The sequence below is a fragment of the Myxocyprinus asiaticus genome, chromosome 10, assembly GCF_019703515.2.
Source record: "Myxocyprinus asiaticus isolate MX2 ecotype Aquarium Trade chromosome 10, UBuf_Myxa_2, whole genome shotgun sequence".
NCBI classification, from domain to species: Eukaryota; Metazoa; Chordata; class Actinopteri; order Cypriniformes; family Catostomidae; genus Myxocyprinus; species Myxocyprinus asiaticus.
The window spans coordinates 17,223,779-17,246,728 of NC_059353.1; the positions used below are offsets into that span (position 1 = coordinate 17,223,779).

The following is a 22,950-nucleotide window of genomic DNA, read 5'->3' on the forward strand; positions in this document are numbered from 1 at the left end:
AACTTGATCCACCTGCATCATGCTGACAGATGAGGCATCATAATTAAAATGACACAGTTATGATTGTTTTACTACAAACTTTGAGACTAAACTAAAACTACTTATCAGCTAACATAGCATACTGATACACACATACAGCTACATACTACCGAACTATACCAGACAGTTTACTGTTGTGTTGCACTATTGTATGTTTTGTATGTCATATGTTTTACTACAATCAAGAAACCAGCATATTTGCTTAAATTTATCCTGTATACCTGATTTTTAGTATAAAGAGAAGATTGATGAAATTATTGGAAAGTTACGAACCAATGTAGCTTGCAATTCGTCAGTGTTACCAGGCAAGATCAAGTTAGCTAAAATGACACGGATCAGTCCTTATGGCACTATATTTCACATGCTTTGCAGTTATGTAAGCTTACCTGTCCAATAAGAACACCACCAATTCAGGGTCGGTTTTGATCTCCAAAACCGATTGAAGGTCCCTCCAGGAATCAAATGCCCTGCCGATGTTCACTCTAGTTTTCGCTCGACCACAATCACGTTTCCGTTTAGCCAGACGGGATTCAGTAGATAAATGTTTTTTTGTTTACTCTGAGTTTGTGTAGGAGTCGATGTTGTGCTGGGAGCCGGACGTTTCTTTCCATCTCTAAGATAACGTTACCTAGAGTTGCAGTTTGTTGTCGCTGTTGAATAGCGGAAGAGAAGCTGTTACTGTCTGAGGCAAGGCTCTCGAGAGCGCGCATAAACGTCACATCCTTTGGATTTTCCCGGCAAAACCGACCCGCTCCCTTCGCATGAAAATCAGTCTACAGGCTTTAATAGGCAACCTAGGAAGTCCGGAAAGGGCTAATTTTTTAAGCTGCGTTACAAGCCGTTCACACATTGGCAAAAGAAATATTACTTGAAAATTGTTACATATTGCACCTTTAAGGTTAAGAACGTTATAAGGATTTTCCATTAATGTTTTATTTACAACATTTTTTCCGAACCTTAAAATAATATTAGCCAAAGTTGTTGGAACGTTCCGTGTTAGGTCTCATGTTTTGCTGTTGTGTACAACAATAAAACAATATAAAATAAGCAAAACTAATAATGTACTATTAGTTGTACTTACACACAATATACGTGCGATTACTAAACACAACAAAAGTAATCTATAATTCAATTTTTTTCCAATAGGCTTGCCGAACAGTTCTACAATATTTTCCATTTTCCATTCATATTTTTGGGGTAGTATAGCCTGTGGCGAACGTGGGAAAAAAAACACCTTCAACAACGACCAATCAGTCACTTACACAGATAACCGCCATTCTTTATAGACCAATCAGCTCTGGGCTTACTCCGTGGTGTAGAATCTTTCCGAAAGAAGAACAACCACTCTGCAGTGCATTTTCTCCCTTCCTGCGGTTGTGTTGAGCCACGTGATGCCATCCGGATTATCCGATTGGCTGTGGGATTTTTTAAAAACTTGACTTTTTAGTTTGCGGTGCAAAATTTGATTAACTATATGCAATTAAAACAATCATACCATATATTAAATACTTATATAGAGCTTATTTAACACTTTAGGTCAATAATAAACTTCTATCATAAACGTAAAAACAATTTAAGCATTTCACCCAAGAAGTAGTAAATTTGTCGCCTTCTTGCGGCCGTGACCTTGAACTGTGGTTGCGTAGTAACCCGATGAGGAGTGGAAATGCTAGTTTCTAAATAAAGCCTCTATAACCAAAGACGTTAATTTGCAGAGGTCTGATCTGCGTCGTGTTATCTTTTATTTCTCCCACAGTTTTGCCATTGCAGTTTAATTAAAACTTAGCAACAATGAGTGACGATGAGAAAGATTTCGCCAAGCGGGTATGTAGTGTCTGTGCTGTCTTGCTTTCAACGCGTCCTCACATATTTCTTCTAGAAACGGCCTCCATGTTGTATGCTTGCAAGCAGGGAATGAGAGAGACTTCATTCATTCTTTATTTGACGATTAATGCATACATGTAACGATGAGATGTTGAATTTATTTTATGGATGCAAGTAACATAGTTTTGTGTCGAAATCCAATATACAAGTTAGATAGCTTCAGTCTTAGCACACAGACAACGTGCTCTCCTATAATAAAGATCTTCACCTTTATTTGCCTAGTTTGTGCTTTTTATTAGGAAGCAGTAATGCAATGTTTTACAGATGTTTTTAAGTGTTATGTTTGCCTTGCACGTTTAATTTAACCGATAGAATTTAAACAAGTAATAATATCTGCTAATACATAAGGTAAGGTCATCCTGAGCCTTAATGCTAATTATGTATGCAAATATGCAAATTAGGTAAACAAATTAGGTGCACTTTTAGTTAACAGTGAGCATAATATTTATTAGGCATATCAGGATAATCATTTCTCATTCGATTTTTAAAATTGTAAATATGTAAGGCCTATATTTTTAGAATGTATTTCTGTTGTAATTTTATTATCATGGCATTGAACTATTGCTCAGGCATGCATGCAGAAGGCTCAGGATGCATGTAAAATTTCTTTAAAGCTTGCATTACATTTGATGATTCATCAATAATGTTGTTCCCACACTAATCAAATAATAGGATTCTTGGTTGTGATGTCCAGTGTTTACACATTCTTCACCCTTTTCTTTTTTTCGTTAAGGTTAAGGTTGGAAGAAGAGAAATCTGGACGAAGTCAAATGTCAAGTTATTAATGAGAATAATTTGAAGCTGTATTTTCAGTGCATGCTAATATTGCGAAGCAAAAGAAGTTCCCATATAGCAGTTATGGGCTAGAGAAGTTTGGGGAAGAGGAATGAAGTCAGAAATGAAATTGAAACTGAAGAAAGAAGAAAAGATGTGTTATGAAGTTAAGATCAGAAGTTATCTGGAATAAGATCACAGCGCTAAGTAACTATTAGTATGTTTGTCCCATGCGTGCATGCACAAATCTTCTGTTGTTCATTTGTATTGCAATAGTTACTTTTGTCCTGTAGCATGAGACCCAGTGATTTATACCTAGCTATTTGATGATTTAATATGATGCATTTTTAATTGTAAGTCCTTCAAAGTAGGCCTAATTGCTTTTGCACTTGAAAAAGGCTATCATCACTGGATAATCCTTTATTATCCTAGTTGTAGTTTGGTTTCAAAATGATATACAATTATTATATAACACATAGCCAACACAACACTGTTCCTTGTCTCTAACTTGATTCGGATGTGGTTGGTTTAGGAGTCCCGTTCGGCCTCTAGGAGTGCAAGTCCTAGAGGATCTGGTAAGTCAGCCAGTCGTTCCCCGGATCGTTCACCTGCTCCGTCAAAAGAGGGTTCCCACCATACTCGCTCCAAGTCCCGTTCTCGCTCCAGGTCCAAGACGAGGTGAGTACATTATTTCTTGAGGTGTTTTAAGAGGTTAACACAGTGGTTCTTTATTTTTGAGGGACACACCCCCTTTGAAACAAGAAAAAATGTCACCCCCTCCCCTCCAAATAATCTAATCAAAAATCATTTTGTTTTAACAGATTAAACTTTACATTTTCTTTCATCTTCATTTGACAAAAAAGGTTTTATTTAAAAATACAATGAAAACTGAATGAAAAGTTACACTTCACTCCAGGGGGTGCTTGGCCGCTCAGAAAACCAAATCCTCCATGTGTCCACATTTAACTACAGAAAGTTTTAAATCTCACTGGAGACTATAAATGTTTTTTTTTTTTTTTTTTTATATAAATAAAAACTGATAATTGGAAGGATTCATACCTATGAATGGAAATAAGCTTAAGCAGTCTCTATAAAAGCTTTTTTTAAATCCTCATCCAGTAATAATGACTGTGATTGTCACATCCTAGCCAGCACTGAAAAAAGTAATAAGTATCAGGTGACAGCGCCGTCTACGCGCTTTCAGTAGCGGTCAGGACCTGTGGACAATAATTTGCACCTGATTAATGATACTGAAATTTTAAAGAGCACCTATTATGGTTTTTAAACATGCTTAATGTTGTTTTAAAGGTCTCATACAATAGATTTACATGCATCCAAGGTAAAAAAAAAACACTTTAATTTGCTCATAATTTAAATTGCAGCATTACCTTTTTTCCCCAGTGTCAAAAATGACTCGTTCAATGATCCGTTCTAAAGGATTCATTCTAAACACCTCCTTTCAGAGAGCCTACTCTGCTCTGATTGGTCAGATGTCCCAGTCTGTTGTGATTGGTCTACTGCTTACAGCGCGTGTCTGAAAGGAAACGGCCACTACCATATCCGAGTTTCAGCTCCATCTGAAAAATGTCTGTTTTACCTTACCAATTTGAGCCCGAGTCCGATACTGATACATCGGAAGATCAACCCGAACCACCATCGCAAGCACGACAAGAACAGGATGTTTCTCAGTGGTAAGTGTATATGTAGTTTGACAATAACGTGAGTTAGCCGGTTAGCAGAGGCTAACAGCTTGACTGGCTGTACATGTAAACAGACCAGAGGCGGGTGTTTTGTTACCAAATTACGTAGGTTAGTACAGGAAGTAAGTCTGGAATTACTAACGACTCGTTTCAGGTGTTCAGAATCGAATAAAGAATTAAAGAATTTTTTACATTAACAAACAGCTATATAACACACTACATGAAAGGTAATATTTGAAAAACCAAAATAGGTGCTCTTTAAAGTGAGTCTGTGGTAAACATTACTTGTCGATACATGGTGTTTTGTTCTACAACATAAATTACACACTTTCATACCTCAAACGTGAATTTTGAAGCCGCCTTGTGTGTTTTTTTTTTGTTTTTTTTTAAAGTATGTAATTCAGTTGGCTTCGAAATTCACATTTGAGGGATGAAAGTGTGTAATTTATGTTGTAGAACAAAACAGGTTTCAAAATTATATACAAAAATCTCTTAAGGGTTTTTGGACTACAAGCTGAACAGCTCCATAATGGACTGGTGTGCAACAGTCTCATTTAAATGGTCCATCATATCGAGACAGATGCACAAGAGGTCATGATGTTAAAGTGCTTGAGTGTTTAGTTTTCTCTCTCTCTTTTCAACAGCTTCCTGTAACTGTTAACTGTCTTGTTTAATGATAAAAATGTAAATATCAATAAAACTTATATCTGCAAATTTGCAGATATGTCGTTTAAATAGTTCTATTTCCCAAACCTCACAAAACTTGCTCAAATCTGTTTTCTTTCTGTGGAGCACTTGTGTATCTTTCTCTTAAGCATGTTTTATAATAGCCTAGATAAAAATTGTGACGCTGACTCATGAGTGTTGCATTACTGTCAGTCACTGACACTTAAACCAGGCTGGATCCGCACAAGAGTGATAGAGCAATTTGCACTACTGTGTGCACTGTTGTTAGCCTATTTCCTCCTTTCTAATATATGGCAATTTCTTTGTGCAAACAACTCCTAAAATGGGAATACTAAACAGAAACCAGGAGAAGCTCTTTTTTTTTTTTTTTAAAGATTTTTTATTACTATTATTGTTTTTTTGTGAAAGTTGGAGTAAATGTATTGCTGAATATAAGTGAAAAACATTTTTTAGACAATTTATTTGTCATTTTTTATTATATTAAGTTGTGATATATCAGCATTAAATTGGCCTATCGGTTACTCTGCTCATTGGCCATTTAAAAAAAAAAAAAAAAAAACAACGGTCGAACTCTAGTATTGTTGTCTATCAGCAGGAGTAAAATAGCCCTAATCCTTCAATGTGAATAAGATGAAGAATTTATTGGTTCATTCACAAACCAGCGCATTTGTTAATAGCTTTGTTTGCTAAAGTTTCTTGAGATAGGAAAGCAGTTGTGTTGCTTTTGATTATATGAAGTCCAAAATTGCATTTAATTCGAAAAGGTTTAAATGGATGCCCTCTGGCTCCTTTACAACTGGAATTCACAGTACATTGACTGGGCCGAATGAAAGTCACACCTGTTGCTTTATGGTTGAAAGTAGAAACAATGTTTAGGGCTAAATTAAAAAAACAAAAACAAATGTCCCCCACCCAGGACTGCAATTTTAAGCACTCTGCAGTTGATCATTTGGCATATGTTGGTAGCAACTCTATACATCATGACATTGAAGCTTGAGATTCTTGTCTGTCTAATGTGGCATGAAGAGTTCAAGACAGGTTTTAGCAGTACGCCAAAATGGAATCTGTAGACTGATATTTTCTGTGCCGATTTTCTGGGAAACTCTGTGGAATGTTTTTAAAGGTAAATGGTAAAATGTTTTAAACTGATTGAGAGTACTACATCCTTATGGGTAACCAAAAAGCATTATCAAATTTACCAAAATATTTAATAAATGGTGTCTATATCTTACTGAATTATGGGTGTTCCAATTCTGTGGGCATACGTTCCGTGTGTGCCTGCTTTTCAGTTGGTAGTAGGGATGCACCGATGTATCAGTCACTGATATCTATCGGCCAATTCCGTTTATAAGCATGAAAACGCCAATATGAAAAACCGATGGTTTATTTATAATTAATACACTTTGTAACAACTCTGAATTCAAATGCACAATACAGAAATAATTATATCCACTTAATGTAGAAGGGTTGGCACTCCTAAGAACATGTAATGTTTAATCCTTAATCATTCACGTACTCACATTAATGAGGAAAATCTGTCGTTACAGACGTGATAGTTCTAAAAGCAGTACTTGCCTATACATGAAGTAAAACCATCCAAACAATTTGAAACAAGCAAACTTTGACTTCGACATTGGTATGATATCCATTAGAGCTGCATGATTGAGTTAAGATTGAAATCGCAGTATGGTATTGCACGATTACTAAACCTTGAAAGCTTAAAAATAGATTGCATTGAGCAATTCATTCAGCAATGTGTAACAAGCGGCGCCCTCTAGCGACGTGTTTGGCATTATCTGTTATACCACAATAGAACTTTACAAGGGCGTTTATTTTTATTTTTCCATGATGTGGTTGATATTTCTGTGGAGTTGCCCAATGTGTATAATATGAATTTGTGCTGTTCTGTAATGTACAGTACAGACATGTAAAATGTGAGTTCTGAGTTCTGTTTTGAACTTCAAAAACTGAACTGCAAAAATGTTTTAGAAGTACAAAATAATTTTTCACATCAATCATTATGCTTTTATATTTAGTTAATTAAAAAAAAGTTTATTTATCTTTCATTGTGGCTCTTTAAATGTGTTTGGCCTGTCGTGTTCAACAGATCCAATCCATGTTAAATAGAAATTATTTATTTTTAGAACAATAAGTTTTTGTACATCTTTGTTCATTTTTATAACAGAATTTCTGAGCTAAACAGTGATCTGATGACAAAATAAGGTAAGTGGCAAAATATCTGTATCGTCCAGTAGTTTTTTGATAAAATCGGTAACGGCCAAATATTTTCATATCGGTGCATCCCTAGTTCGCAGCTTGATGGACTGTATGTTTGTATTATTACTGTTGAACCTCCTCGTTCTTGTTTTTCACTTTGATCCATCTTTAAGCAGATCTCGTTCCCATCGGAGTTCCCGCAGACACTACAGTCGTTCCCGCTCGCGCTCCCATTCCCGCCGGAGACGTTCACACAGTCGCTCCCACAGCAGTGAATACCGTCGCCACCGCAGTCCCAGTCACTCTCCTATGTCGAACCGCAGACGTCATGTTGGTGACCGGGTGAGAACAAGAGTCGGATCCCGGAAACATTGCTTAACTTGCTGTTTGTGATCATTTGCGCAGTAAATTTTGGCTTTGTACCGCTGTCTCGTAATCAATGACGTTTTTTCACCTTTAGGCAAACCCAGACCCAAACTGCTGCCTGGGAGTGTTTGGCCTGAGCCTTTACACCACAGAGAGGGACCTGAGAGAGGTTTTCTCCAAGTATGGCCCTCTGAGTGATGTCTCCATTGTGTACGACCAGCAGTCTCGGCGTTCCAGGGGGTTTGCCTTTGTCTACTTTGAAAACAGAGAAGATTCGAAGGAGGTAAACGCTACATTTGACGAATAGCAAAAGCAATTTATCTGCAAATTATGAAATAATAATAATAAAAATAAAAACCTGGCATCTGTTCTATTGGTTGGTTTTAGTAAAAGCAAAGGGCTGTTTTCAATAAACAGTTAAATTCTGCTCTATAAATTGTATGTAATGCTGAAATTGCTAATTGAGACAATTTAGACGAAAGGTTTTATCAGATTGCTTCAATTCAAAATGTTGAGTTAGTATGTTTTTGTGTTTTGAATGTACTAGTATGCTGCAGAATTGACCACATTGTGGTTCATTAATGTAGTGAAGTTGTATTATGTAGCATTCAAATCATTTTTTTTTAAAGGAAGTACAGTACAGAATGTACCTTTCTCTCAGCGACTTTATAGGCAGCAATAAAAACATTCTTAAATGAATGGCCTTAAGCAGAAGGAATATAGTTGAGTGTGCTTGTGGTCAGTATGAATTATTCTGTTGTTTTTATTTCTAGGCTAAAGAGCGTGCAAATGGTATGGAGCTAGATGGCCGCAGAATCAGAGTGGACTACTCTATTACAAAGAGACCACATACTCCTACTCCTGGAATTTATATGGGCCGACCAACATAGTGAGTCTGATTTCATTTCTGAATCCAAGACTGTGATTCTGATTCCTAACAGTCATTACACTATGTAAGTCAATGATACCAATTGGGGGTATGTAAGCAGGTTCCAGGGGGTATGCAAAAAGATTTGGATCTTGCAATGTTGAACCTAACAAAATGTATGGATTAAAATGCAAATAAGGATTAGGAATGGGTAAAAATATAGATTTTCCAATTAATTGCGATCAGTGGGGGTACTTTGGGTGATCCGATCATTTTGAATATCAAATGATATCCCACACTCCGGGTATACAGATTTTATCAATGTCATTGATTGTTTGAAAGTTAATGCACAATTGGCCAAATAATTTATTTATCTGACGCAGTGGTGGAGGCCCAAGTGTAAGCAGCAGACGCCGTGATTACGGTGAACGTGGTTATGACCGGGGGGGATATGATCGCTATGAAGACCGTGACTACTACAACAGGTCATACAAGTAAGAACAAAACAGCTTGGTATTATATGTTGTCCTGTATACTACCTACTACGTTAGTATATTGAATACAGCAAAAGATTCTCTACAAGCATACAATACCGTTGGCTGTATGCAATCATTGAAAGCATTTGTACCATACTGAATCAGTTTGAATGTTACTTGTTTGTAATGATTTGGATGCTGGTGTTTTCATTGATTACTGTTTTTATGTTCACAGAAGAAGGTCCCCCTCTCCCTACTATGGCCGAGGTCCGTACAGGTCAAGATCACGCTCTCGCTCCTACTCCCCACGTAAGTACTGCACACAAGGGCACCAAAACACTTCAATTAAGTGTCTACATAAGCATTTTTTCATCTTGTTTTATAGTTCAAGAGTGTTTGACCTAAACGTATTGTGAATCCTCTGGTTACGCATGTTAGATCCAGTATCTTTACTAGACCTCTCTCTCCATCAGAAGAAATACAAATATCAGTTTTGTCTGATAGCCAAAACCAGTCAACCTCAACAGCTTACATTAACTGTTCTACAAGCCCAAAATCTAGGCAGAGGCAGCAGGAAAATATAGCAGAAGGCAGGAGACAAAGTTATGGTTAAAATGAGCAGAATGTATTGAATAATCTTAGTTGCGTCTTTCTCAATGCTCAGTCTTTACCAAGCAAAGACAATGGAAAATTACTGCTTCACAACAGGGTCCTGTGACGTTGAAGACCTTGAAATGGTGACAACTCTTTATCTCAAACTTGTGAAGAAAATATTGCACACAGCATAAGCTTAAACAGTAAAAAATATCAAAATGAAAAGTAATAAGTAAAAATCTATATAAAATGATATATGAATTCATAAGGAGATAATACAAAAAAATAAAGAAACATCATAAATGAAGTACAACACAGATCTCATCAAGTATGGACACCTGAAAGCACTTACAGGTTATCTATAAGAAGACCAAACAAGATGTAAGTAGACACACTGAGGAAGGCTTTTGGGCTGAACCTTTTGTTTTTAAATCTCCTGCTGCTAAACAATAAATGACTTAATTTCTAGACACATTTTCAGAGTGCAGACCTTCTCTTATTTTTGCTCTCTTGAAGTACCACAAAAACATACAGGTTGCCATTTAAACACTCAAGTTTGAGCCTTATATCCTTCACGTATAATGCGAGTGAAAATTTGAAAATGTGAATTTTTTGTTCTCACAGGTCACTACTGAAAAGTTTGAGTCCTCTCACCCTTCCTGGATATGATGATGAAAGTGACAACATAGATTTTTAGTTCTAGTGGCATGAGTTTGAATCTACTTCCAACTCTGTCCCTTCTTTTGTCTTGCGTAAAGGTTTCATGTGTCCTTGATCAGTCTGAATATTTCAGTAGTTGGCAAAATATTTTTGCTCTGTTTGTTTTGTTGTTGTGTTTTTTTTGTTTTTCATTTTTGATGTGATGCTGAAGTTCTTGCGTTTATTTTTTATGATAGCTTATGGCTCGTTACACCTCATTATGTTTTTACGCATTTTAAGCTTAGCAGTGGTCTTGCAATAAACTGCTTTATACCTCCAACCTTGTGTGAGCTTCTGATTGGATTATTCAAAACATGAATTCTGCAATATGTATGATTAAAAAAATTAACCTAAATCCTAATAATTGGAATATATGCACTGATGATTAAAAATGTAACTGTATGTATCTTTTCCAATGTTATGTCCTCAATATTATCAAAAATACTTTAAATAGCCTGAAATTTGTATATTTGAGAATTTAAGAACTAAAAGGCTTATTTACTTTTGCCAATTTTGCGAATTGGATACCAGCTGTTGTCTTTGAATCTTAATGGAATCAGAAGATTGTGGCAGCCTCATTGCAGGGTTATGGTCAGACAAGTGATGATGTGATGCATGCAAATATTCTTGAGTCATTTGCCTTAAAATGAAGTGAAAGTAATGGGTCTATTGAATCGCAACAGTAGAACACCGGTGCTTATGAAAATGTTTCAGTAGATGTCCTGTTATTTCAGAGAATATCTAGTTAATAATGGAATCATCAGAAATATTTCTCTTTACATTCATTTGGCCAAGGTGTGGGATTTATACATTTTCTGACAATTTGGGTATTATCTGCTTTTAATGTAAATAACGGTTGGATATAAATAGTCTGAATTTACTGTCACCATGAACAGAGTAGAATTCAATAAAGTTCTAAGCAAACCCAACAAACCCACTTTAACTAACCTCAATTAAAAAGAGTAAAAACTGTCTTTAGTTATAGATTATCCTCTACATAACAATAAAGCTGCACTTAACTTTTACTCGCCACTACTAGATGTTGTGCATTCAAGTGTGTGGCTGATCTGTAATGACCATTAACTAAATAACAGGTGAGTTAGACGATGAAGAGTAAATGTTGTAAAACAGAATCACTAAACTGAGGTATAATCATTTTACAGCAACAGAAATATACAAGGCAAGCAATAAAATATTCAGAAGTAAACGACACGTGATGCTACAATAAAGATTAATAATAAAAAGAATTTTGATGAAAATATTAATATTTTGCTCAAAAGAATAATCTTTAAAGAAACCTACCACGGAGTATATAAGTGGAAACGGTGCATTATATTTATATAATACATTGTCGTGTCTGCCCCTCCTAAATAATAAAGCCATAAGGTTTCTCTATATAGGCAACTGCACATTCCTGTTTCTTTTCCATTGGCGTGGGCGTTCCCAGAGAAAGTCCCATTTTCCATTCTTTTCGCAGTCGGTACTCAAGAAATAACAATTTTAAAAAAAAATTACACAGCTGTATGTTAAACGTAGATTTAAGATTAAATCAAACATAATATAAAACAACGAGTTATAACCGGGGAATACGCCCATCAGTCTTCAACAACCTATGGATGCCAATCAACCTGTCAATCGCATCTGGAAATGAAGCTTCCTTGATATCAGCCTGTTAAAATGACTGAAGAACACATGCATCCGTTTAGTAGCACAAGCTGAGGTGCTATATGACCTGCCTGCCATTACAATATGTTTGACTACTTCTGTAAGTTGCACCTTGAGTAATTTCATAATGCGTTGTCTAATAATTTATGCTGGCAAATTGAACACTAGACACCAGTATTATGCTGTAAGTCCATAAACACCTCAAAAGTAATTTTCTTATATTTAAGAGCGATTTTATTTAGAGGCGGTGCTTGTTGGCTACAGAGTAACGTCGCAACGATACTTTTTTTCTCCAATCCCAGTAAAAAGAGTTTGAGCAGGAACAGAGTTGTGTATATATAACAGGGGGGTCCGACTGCATCTGGGGGGTGACTGCTGAATTTCAAGCCATTTTTTTTTTTTTTTATTCTATTACATTTTTTTCTATTTTTATTTTCTCCTTATTTTCCTCCCTTCGATCAATAAAAGCATTGCACACGCGCGCACACCGATACATTTGGAAGTACAGATTTTCGTATAGACCATGAACAAACTCTATGTGGGGAATCTGAGTCCTTCGGTGACCGTGGAGGACCTGAAGCAGCTCTTCGGCGAGAGGAAGCTTCCCGTGACCGATCAGGTCCTGCTCAAATCCGGCTATGCCTTCGTGGACTTCCCCGACCAGAACTGGGCGATTAAAGCCATCGAGACGCTATCTGGTAAGTGCGTTTTTCTCATCACGGAAAGTCTGGGATATATACATATGTATAGAACTAACATCGCCTGACCTTAAACACTTTATTGGACAAGAAAAGAAAAAGTAAGGATCGCGCATCAGCCGCGCCGCGCGCTGTTCCATCACCAGTGTCAAAGTTGCTCGCGCGACCGGACAAATGTGCGAATTAACGCCCGCGAGCTCAATCACACTCGCGCTCGCTTCCTACACGCGATACAAGTTGGATTTATGGAATTTATTCGAAATCTTCAAATGCACACTCGTTTAGCCAAGCTGGAGAGCTGAAAAGGTGCGAATTCTCAGCCTTCAGCCCACAGGAATGTATCGAATGGGTCTGATGTTCGGGTGGTAGGCATAATTATTTTTCAGTTATTTTTTGTCTTGATTTTATTGAAAAGAAGCGAGCGAACTGAGCGACCAGAAGGCGTCACATGCATGTTCCTATGATGTCCAGGTATGTTTTTACGAGGTGTCTTAAAGGTGGGTGACGGGGGTCTGGAGGAAAGTGCTAATAAACAGGTAGCTGGGGGGGACGGAGGTGAGATGCCAATTTTTGTGCTGCGCCAGGCCACTCATACACAACAGAACCCAAGATGCACAACACTTCTATATTACTATTGCACGCGCTTGAGTCGTACGTGCTCTCGAAAAAGTACAGACCAAACCCGACTTCAAGAAAGAGAACAAATTTCGGAAGAAGAGTCTTATCCTTTGACCTCCCATTCTATTCTTCAAACTCTCCTCATTGCTCGTATGTGGTTTGTGGGAGTGGAAAGCATGGCTGCCCATTCTTCATCGTATCAGTTCATCAAGCATTTCGCATAATAGGACATATGATGAAGACGTTATACCTTACATGTAGACGTGATAAAACTCACTACATTGCCGACGTGCATTTATAAACAAACTAGCACGTATGATTAGATGCAGTGTGTTTACGTTGCATGCCCAGGTTGCGTGGCGTGGTTGTCTTCATTGATGAGTTTAGATATCAGATATAGCACAAAAGATTAAATAAATCAGCTGTGTATTAATTGCACTAGAGGCCCAGGTCATTCAACGTTATATGTAGGTTTTGATTGTAACTGTGTTCATTTGCTCTCTTTCCTGCTCGCAGGGAAAGTTGAATTGCATGGAAAAGTGATCGAGGTCGACTACTCTGTTCCTAAAAAACTAAGGTAATCATTTTGCTTTGTTTATATGCTTTATGTAATGCATACTTTATTACTAATTACTTCCTGTAATAGAAATTAAAAGACAAGTCAAGCACAATTCTCCCAACCTAAACCTTTATTATAATTATTATTATTTTACTACGTTGTGATTTGGAGCATTTAATGTTATTCTGTCTATATTTAATAAATGTATTTCTGCTCAGGTGATCAGCTCGCCAATAAATATTTTTGCTGTTCATTTTGTGCTCTTGATTATATTGATACATCGTGACCTGCACTCAAAACAGCGAAAATCATAGCGTAAAAACAACAACAACAACAACATATATTTCATGTGGTTTTTCCCTTGCATAAGCAAACGCAAATTTTGCTGTCAATTTCTCTCCCTTACTGAAAGCTTTTAGATCAGGCATTGTGTTTATATGCTGTGCAGCAAATCTACACTAAATCTAGTCAGCGTAAGCAGACATGAGAAACCAGTTTTAACCGAAACAGCGGATATAAGAGTGTTTTGTCGAAAACCTCGAACAAGTGCATTGCCGAAATTTGAGATTTAACCCTTGCTCTTGAGCTTGAATTGTACAAGAGCAAGATTATTGTGCATGACCTCATGGCGCTGGTTTAGGCCCTTCTGTGCCCCACGTGATTTCCCCTATAGGCCCTGTGTGTGTGAGTTCCACGGGAGGGCGGCATAGAAATGGCTAGAGAACAGCCCACAACCTTGACATATAAGGGCTTATGTGTAAAAACAACAAATGTACATGTACAGACGTACTGTATATTTTATATATTAAGTAGACGCCTCTTACAGCGTCTCCTCGTCGTACACGTCGTCACAGTGGAGTAGCCCTTAAATAAAAAACAAAACAATCGTAATAACTTGCTGTTGTAAAGGTGTAAAAGCGTTATTATTTTTTCCAAGCATTTTCATACTAGTCTTTGACGCCTCACAGGGCCTCATGTAACTCGGGGAGGGTGTAGCAGTCAAGATGGCCAGTCTTTGATTTGGAAGAGTCCGCCATGCTGCTGCTAGAGTCAACCTAACATGACTGAGAGAGCAGCATGCACGGGGGGAATGTGTGCAGTTCATTCTAGAACGTTTCACACCGTTTTAGAACGTCTGACACGCTTCTAGAATCAGAGGTGTAATCTGAAGCGAACTAGAGCGGCTCACGTTACACACGTGCGATATTTGGACGCCTTTATTTCGGAATATAATCCTCACACACAAGGCGCGTGTGTATTTCGTGTGTAAGATGTGGTGCCTCTCTTGTCCATTTGGGCAATGAACAATGATGCATATATTTAGGTCACTTTACCATAGGGTTCATGTTACTGTGTATTTTTACCTTTGTAAGTACTGAGCAATGTTAATATACAATATGTAGATATTCAGCAGAGTTGCACACAGTTGTTGATGGTATTGTGATTAATTGTATTAACACTGACATATGCCAGGTGTTTTAGACATTTCACTGAATCCTTACGTAGATTTATGTTTAATGCAGTTAAGAGGCCTATTTATTAACATGCAATTAACATGAATCTGTACTTTGTTTAAACGCTTTAGAAATCGGCCAGTCATTAAATGTGAATGTCACTGGTGTTTATTTAATATTAAAGGAGTTGTCATTTTAAAGCAGTCTTCTCATTTAGTATTATGAGGATTCAGTATTTTATGTAGGCTACATACATATATTTGGGTATTATTCAGATTTTTCATTTTTCATGGGTTACGCTTACAAAATTGTTTCTTTTTTTAAATAATAGTTCAAATTAATAATTTTATTGTTTAGCATTTGGTTAGTACTGGGGTGCCTTTTCCCCCCTCTAAGACTAAATTAAAAAAGTATTTTTTTAAAATTCAATTCTAAAGGTTAATACCCTTCTGTTAGAATAGATTATCAAAACTAAATTTAAGTTACACAAACGGATATTTTAATTTGAATGTTTATTTGAAATGTTGCATTCTGCACAGTTACACAATTTACAAAATAATTAAAAACAATAATGCATGTTATGCAGCAGAAGTAATTGTAATTTAATTATATTATGTTTGAATGTTTTAATAAATGCATTGAAATATGCATTACTCAAATCAAGCTTCACAAATCAAGCTGTAAAACACGTCAGACCAGGATTTCATAAACTGCTTATACACCTTTTTAAACTCTTTTTACCTGTACCCAGAGTCAGCTGCCTTAAATATAAATTTTACATATAATTTAAATAATTATAATGAACATCTAAGAAGAGATTTTGATCCACATAGAGAATTATGGGGCAGTTTACAATTTCACAGTTTTATTTATTTATTTATTGTTTTGTCTGCAATAGTCTAACCTGAACGATCAGAGTGAGAATAAAGAATATTTGCAAGTGAATATTTTAAAAAGAAAAAATCGATAGAACTGGCATTAGTGTTCTGTTCAGAGCAGAAATGTCCCATTCTTTATTCTGAGCCTTTTATAAAAGATCTTATGGTGTGGTTTTATTGTACAAGACTCTTGTATAACAGCTATGCTTTCTCTAGAAGTAGTTACTTTTGGTTTGTTAAAGTTGTGGCTTACAGTAAGCAGTGCTTCTTGTGTTATTGTGATGTTTTATCATGTAGGCCTGTGCATGACACAATGTTGTTTATTTGCAGTCAAGGGAGTGGGAGGATGGGGTGATATAGAACTGCATGTATGCAACAGATGACATGACTTGCTTTAGAGAGTTTCATAGGTTACTCCAGGATTTATAAAAAATATAGGTTTGCATGTAATTTGAATCAGTTTTGAATGATCGGTTGTACAGTGCATTAAATGTAATGTAAGTGTGTAATAGCATTTTAAAAGTGGCTAAAGAAAAGTAAAAAAAAAAAAAAAATATATATATATATATATACTCAAACATTATCAAAAATATTGTCTCAGTCAGATGACCTGCATATTTAGATTAAATTTTAATGTGATCACAAATTAGATCCAATTTTTAACAGCTTATTTTATATGTCTGTGTTAGGTCTTTAATGTGTTTTAGAATTAGTAATTAACCATAAAGCTTTAGTCAAACCCTGTTGTCATTGAAGTGATTATTCTGTGGATTTTTTTGAATATCTCAAAACAGGGAAAGATTTAAACATATTACCTATTTTCATTTGTCAAATCTTGTTACTGTGCTTATGTGTGGTGGCAAGTCTGATATTTTAATTATCTACTTTGTTAGAAATAATTCATTTTGTTATTGATCTGATGAAATAGGCATTGTTTAGCCAAAACCAAACAACAAAATATGTTTTAAAGCTTGCACAAGAAAAATGTACTTTTGTATTTTTTTTTAATAATGTATTAAACAGATATGAACTGATTGCAGAAATATTTTTTTACATTTCAGACAAATAAATATATTAAAAAATTTGGTCTTAAATTGAGTGGAATTGTAACTTTTATATATCTTTTACACCTTACAAATCCTTTAAAGAGTATGAAAATTAACATTTATCTGAGGGTGTCTTTAAAAGGATAGATTGTAGATTTGATGGCTTTATCTGGATGGCTAAAAATGATCCACCCTAGTCAAAATTAATTTGTATCTGTTGGCTCATAAGTTGAATAGATTGAGAAGCAGGAGAAGTGGAAGTTATGTGGGTTACAAAGTTGTTAAAATAACACTAAAAGAACTAGTCACAAAGCCCAAGGCCATTCGAATCTCAGAGATGAGGTCTATTCAGTAATGCCCTTTTCCTCCATCAGAGATTTATTTATTGTCACTTTTGACAAACCAATTTGTCTACTGTCTGGTATACTTCCTGGAGTATTTGTCTGAAATCATAGAAGATTTTTAGGATGAATCATACTTCGAGAGGATTCTCATCAATGTTTGATTTACGTTTGAGTGTTATAATAAGATTTCTGAAAATAGTATGTAACGGATGTGAAACTGAATATTCTTATTAATAAAAAATTTGTCATGGTTTAGAGCTGTGTTCATTATTTCTTTTTTAAAATTGGTTGTATGTGTACGGAATCAGTCTTGACGTTTGTTTTCATAAGCGTATCACTAATAGTTTCGTTCTGAATGAAAATCTTTTGCATCATCATATTCTCCTTTCAGACCTGTTCAGTGTCTGTTAGTGATAGTGCTTAAATATAGTATCAAGTGGTTTGTTCTCTTTGAACTTGTTTCAGTTTGAGCAGGTTTAAAACAGTCACTGCCATGTAAAATATCCACATTTGTTCAGCTGGTATATGTCTTTCCATTTAAAAAGGTGATTTCGATCTAGATCTCTCAACCCTAGAAAAAAGATCAGAGATATTTCATGCCACAGGTGTTGCTTCTTTAAAATGGCTAAGGATTTAGTTTCATTTAAATGTTGTGGTACAGATAAATGTCATCAGTTGCAAAGCTATTTACCCTCTACGTTGGGCTTTTGTGTTACTGTACTTTGTTTCTTTTATGCACTCTGTAAACTCGCCACTAGTTGGATTAAAATACTGTAAGGCGTAATTCCTCATTTGCTAATCCCTTTATCGTTATAAAAGGTGCAGAGTGAAGAAAGGGATTATATCATAAAGAATGTGAGAATGATTGTCAGAGAAGCTCTGCTGTAATCTCCTTCAGAGAAGCTTTGGCTGCTCTCTTCAATGTCTCTTATCAAATATTTGTTTGTAGACTAGCGGGGTACTGAAAATGTTTCTCTTATAATTTGTAGAGTATTAGTGAAGAGAGGTGGCGTTTTAATTTTGTGTCATTATTGAACCTGATAAGCAGGTGTAATGTTTTCAGTCGTGCTGTATTCCCTTCAGTGGAGTGGTGAATATTCTATATTAAGACTAAGAGAGCGGTTGTTACTGGAACACTGCCCTTGGAGTGGCAAAGGGATGACAGTTAGTTGTTTGTAGCTGTAAAGAGAGCTCATTTGCTGGATTGCTTATTTGCTGTCATTAGTATAGACCTCAGCAGACCAAAACCATGTACCGTCCTCTTTAACTGCCCATATGGCAGCAGGAAGAACATGAAAGATATTAGATTATAATCTCTGTACCGGCTACTGTACGTACACTAATTCTTCTGATTTAATCTGTGTCTGTCTGTGGGTATCGCTGAGATGGAGAGAAAGGCTTTAGTCTGATGCAGTTTGTGTGAAAAGGCTTAAAGAGAATGGACACTGTTTAAAATAGTGCAAAACAATCTCCCATGCTTTTAGTTGAGGTTTACATTTGAGCGTGGTTCCTACTGTTTACAGTTTACACTGTTTTATGATCTTTTTTTTTTCTTATTTTAATTGTTTTGTGTGATAAAAGTCAACTGTATAACAAAACTGCAAGAACAAATATTAAATTAGGATCACGTCTTTAATGTCATCAATAAAAGGATTACGTTTCTGTTACATAATTTATACATTTATTTACATATTTATACAAAATGCTTGGATAAATTGTTTTAGAGCTTATACTGCATCTTATGCAATTAGTTAAATCCAAATTTTCATTCAGTAGTTCTATATCATATACAGTATAATATGGTCTCATCAACCCAGCAGGACAGTCCTTAATCATTAAATTATAATCAGGATTGCAGAGCCTGATTAAATGTCTTCTTAAAGCTTGTGACATCATCACTTACGGTTGCAAATTGTTTCTACATTAGAAGCATGTCCGCAGTAATCTTAGTTTGGGGGAAACCCACCTTTGCAGAAGGGGATTGTGGAATATATCTCTGCTGTGCAGGGCGCTGCTGGGCGGCCACAGCATGAGCGTTCACACATGGTGCAGTGGCACTGCTTTGGGGTTTGTCGTACTTTTGGGTGGCAGAGCAGGCGGTGGAAACGGGCAGCTGACAACCCAGCAGGTGCCCTGTCTTGCACTTCAGCCCTCACTGGCTCACTCTGTGAACACTGTTTTTGTCTGTGTGTGTGTTAGAGCAGTTGTTAGCCCCCAGTGCTGAGATGGTGTTAGGCTTGGTCAGTACCACATGTGGTAAAAACCCTCTCCCTAATCTAACCATTCATAGTTGTGTGAGTAGTTTGGTAGTCGGGTATTCTGACACACAAAAACATTTGTAATCTATCACTGCAAAATTACAATTTAAGTAAAAAATTAGTATAACACATTTAAATTGTGTTAAGTTCACAAACTTAACACAATTTCCCTTACAATGGTTTCAAAATAAGCTAACTTCAACAACAAATTGTATCTTAATTTTTTCACCATATGAGCAAATATGTATTGATAAATACATCAAGATTTAAAAATAACAACCAAAAACTGACAAGTTTTGACAACAGTAGGTCTAAAGTTTTGCTTATGAAATTGGTCTTTGCTTACTGAAAATCGAATGGCTAAGGCTTGAAGTGTTGCTGTATGCATCAACACGTGTGAGCTCCAGTTTCTGGGTGAAAACTAGGGATGTGCACAAGTAATCGAGTAATCGTTCTGCACCAGCAAGTCAACTATTAAAAACACTACTAGAATTTCACAAATACATTTTCCTTTTCGCATTTGCCTGCTGTGAGCAATGCTGAATTATACTGTATTTACCCTAGAATCTCTCACCAAATCTCGCAGTTACAATTGAGTCCACTGGGTGGTGCTGTGAATGTGTCCTCAAGGTGTTGGATGAGAAAAGAAATAATGATGGTGTCTCCAAGTGTGAAGTCAAGTGTAGCAGTACTTGTAGCCTAATAGTTTAATTCTTATTGAATTATACTATATTGGTTATACTGGATTGGTATCCGGTTTTTGTTGAAGTCATACCTACCAATGGGCAAAAATCTGCTTTTATGGTAGAAATTGTGAAGCAGAACGAGAAACTCTGAAGCTTATCAGTCCAGTATGTGTTTATGTGCGTTAAATCTCTGAACACAGAGCACATTTGATAAAAAGCCAACTTTCACCACTTGTTTTTCTTAATAATAACATATGAAATGTTAAAAATGTGATGGCCTTTATGTAGACTCAGATTTTAAATATGTGCATGACCCTTTTGCCATCAGTATTGGGGCTCAACGCTAAGGATATTTTCTACTGGCCCGGTCGGGCCAGTGCTTCAGATTTTTACTGGCCCTGCCAAAATTTTCACTGGCCCCAACACAAAAATGATAAATACCTGTTTTTACCATCATGGCTTTAAAAATGTGTCCGAAGATAAATATTTTCTTTTACTTATATTATGTTTTTAAGGCAATGTCCCACAAAATTGAATCACATTTATAATTTGCAAGATATGATTTATGCCTTATGTAATCCCATATAAGCACTTTACAGATATCAATTCATAAATACATCATATTAACCTCAGCCATACTGCCATTTACACATGAGTTTTTAAGTGAAGAGTTCTGTGGAGGAGATGATGTGTTTTCGGTCACCCGTTTAGTCATGCTATCATGCAACTTTTGGCCATGTGTAGTGTATTCACACACAGGATCAAAGATTTAATCACTGAGATAAAGTTCTGATTATTGTCTGAATGTAATAAACATATGAATTCCTGAGAAGTGACTTGCTACCAAATCGGTTGTGACGTGTAATTTACATTAGGGAGATATTAGGCCTAATCTGTGAATTAAGAATATGTATATAACATGAAATTAGACAACCTAAAGACCAACACAGACTGATGCACAAAGCACAAAAACACCTGTACGGTCCAGAAATGAGAAATATAACCGGTGTTTCATGAGGATGATATGAAGTAGACTGGCTTGAATATTCATCTTCACCCTGCAGCTGAACAGCTCTGATAATAATAGCCTAATAGCCATAGTGATTTAGCTTCTTTTCATATAAAACGCTATTATTATGTCGAATTAATATTTATGTTTTGAAACAAACCTAGTTAAATCTATACTTACATTATGGATATTGAGCATCTTGTGATTTCCAAACATGTGTATAACTGGGGTTTAACAAAGTTTATTACGTCTCATTCGACGCTTCATCTCTAAAGGCGAATTAATGAGAAAAAATTTGTTTGTTTTTTTCACAGTGGGTATAAAACTAGCGCTCTGTCCCTTTACGAGAGCACATGCATGTTAAACAGTCTACGCTGCATGGAGAGAGATGATGATGAGACATATGCACGGAGAGACATGGATTTTCAGTCATATAGAAAGAAACTGTTGATTTCTTGTTTTGCATTGTGTGGATTACTGCTTTTCACTAACATGTAAAATATGGGGATTTCATGCACTGTGAACACGGAATGTGCCAGGATACTTAAAATGTTGCGCAAGACGTGCAGTCCCGCTACGAAATTCATTAAGTGGGGGTTTTCCCCTTCTATTTTCTACACATTGGTAATAGCTGCTGCTAAGACACTTGGAAAACAGCGAGGACAGTGCTAGGAGAGTGCACTCGGTGTCTGAGCGCGACTGTGCCTTGGCACGTCCAGTATATTATGCGTTTGTGCATCTTTGCGAGCTAAATAGAATCACGCTCGCTCGTCGGTTAGAATACTTCGTTCGCTCAGTGTAATTTTTGTACTCTCTCACTTGTTGTTTTCTTGCACTAATGTTATAAATGCAGCACTGGCCTGATCGGGCAAGTGACAGTTCTAGCAACTGGCCCGATTCTCTCTCTCACTGGCTCCGGGCCATCGGGCAGTCCTTATTGTCGAGCCCTGGTATTGGTTTCTGTGTAAGCTCCAGGTGAATGCAGAAGTTATTTTTATTTTTTATTAATGCCTGTTTTTAATTTATTTTTCTTTTTTTCCAAAAAGAAGTGCATAGTTTATTGAAGTTAGCTAATTTTGAAACCGTTCTTGGTATTGTTTGTGAATAAAACAAAAAAGAAATTTCATATCATACTTGTTATTTTTATCTTACATTTGTAATTCCTCATTTGTGATTACTCATTTATTGTGGGTTAGAGTATGCAACTACAAAATTACACAATATTGGCCAACCCAAGTGAAAAGTACACAGAGTGGTGTCAAAAGCAAGATTGTTTTTTTTTTTGTAAATTAGTGGTCAAAAGTACCGGTACTTTGGTACCAAGTCAATACTAAAATAAAAAAGATGTAACGATACCAGTGTTTCTGCAGTACTGGTAGTACCGAGCACCGACTCACACGACTGCTTTAAAATGCTCACAGGCTTAGTTTG

General features: G+C 36.2%; 2 protein-coding genes across 10 annotated transcripts in view; both read left to right on the forward strand.

The window, feature by feature from the left end:
* The first annotated feature begins 1,717 nt into the window (after positions 1 to 1,717).
* On the forward strand, positions 1,718 to 10,584 carry LOC127447198 (transformer-2 protein homolog beta-like). 6 transcript variants are annotated; one of them, XM_051708853.1, is made up of 8 exons: positions 1,718 to 1,863; positions 3,230 to 3,375; positions 7,478 to 7,643; positions 7,762 to 7,950; positions 8,441 to 8,556; positions 8,919 to 9,029; positions 9,247 to 9,320; positions 10,230 to 10,584. In XM_051708853.1, the coding sequence occupies exons 1-8, from the start codon at positions 1,831 to 1,833 to the stop codon at positions 10,238 to 10,240; spliced, it is 846 nt and encodes a 281-aa protein (XP_051564813.1). In that variant the 5' UTR covers positions 1,718 to 1,830; the 3' UTR covers positions 10,241 to 10,584. The 6 variants fall into 6 exon arrangements, with proteins under 6 accessions (XP_051564813.1, XP_051564815.1, XP_051564816.1 ...); XM_051708855.1 differs by having other exon boundaries at positions 1,725 to 1,863; positions 2,657 to 3,375; positions 4,161 to 7,643; XM_051708856.1 differs by having other exon boundaries at positions 1,727 to 2,914; positions 4,161 to 7,643.
* A 1,357-nt stretch (positions 10,585 to 11,941) lies between these two features.
* Positions 11,942 to 22,950, forward strand: part of LOC127447188 (insulin-like growth factor 2 mRNA-binding protein 2) — a 102,666-nt gene continuing 91,657 nt past the window's right edge. Inside the window, exons 1-2 of one of the 4 annotated variants that reach the window (XM_051708838.1) lie at positions 11,942 to 12,667; positions 13,802 to 13,862. In XM_051708838.1, coding sequence (XP_051564798.1) covers positions 12,493 to 12,667; positions 13,802 to 13,862 — 236 coding nt within the window. In that variant the 5' untranslated portion in view covers positions 11,942 to 12,492. The remainder of the gene's footprint in view (positions 12,668 to 13,801; positions 13,863 to 22,950) is intronic. The other 3 variants (XM_051708837.1, XM_051708836.1, XM_051708835.1) reach the window with 3 other exon arrangements.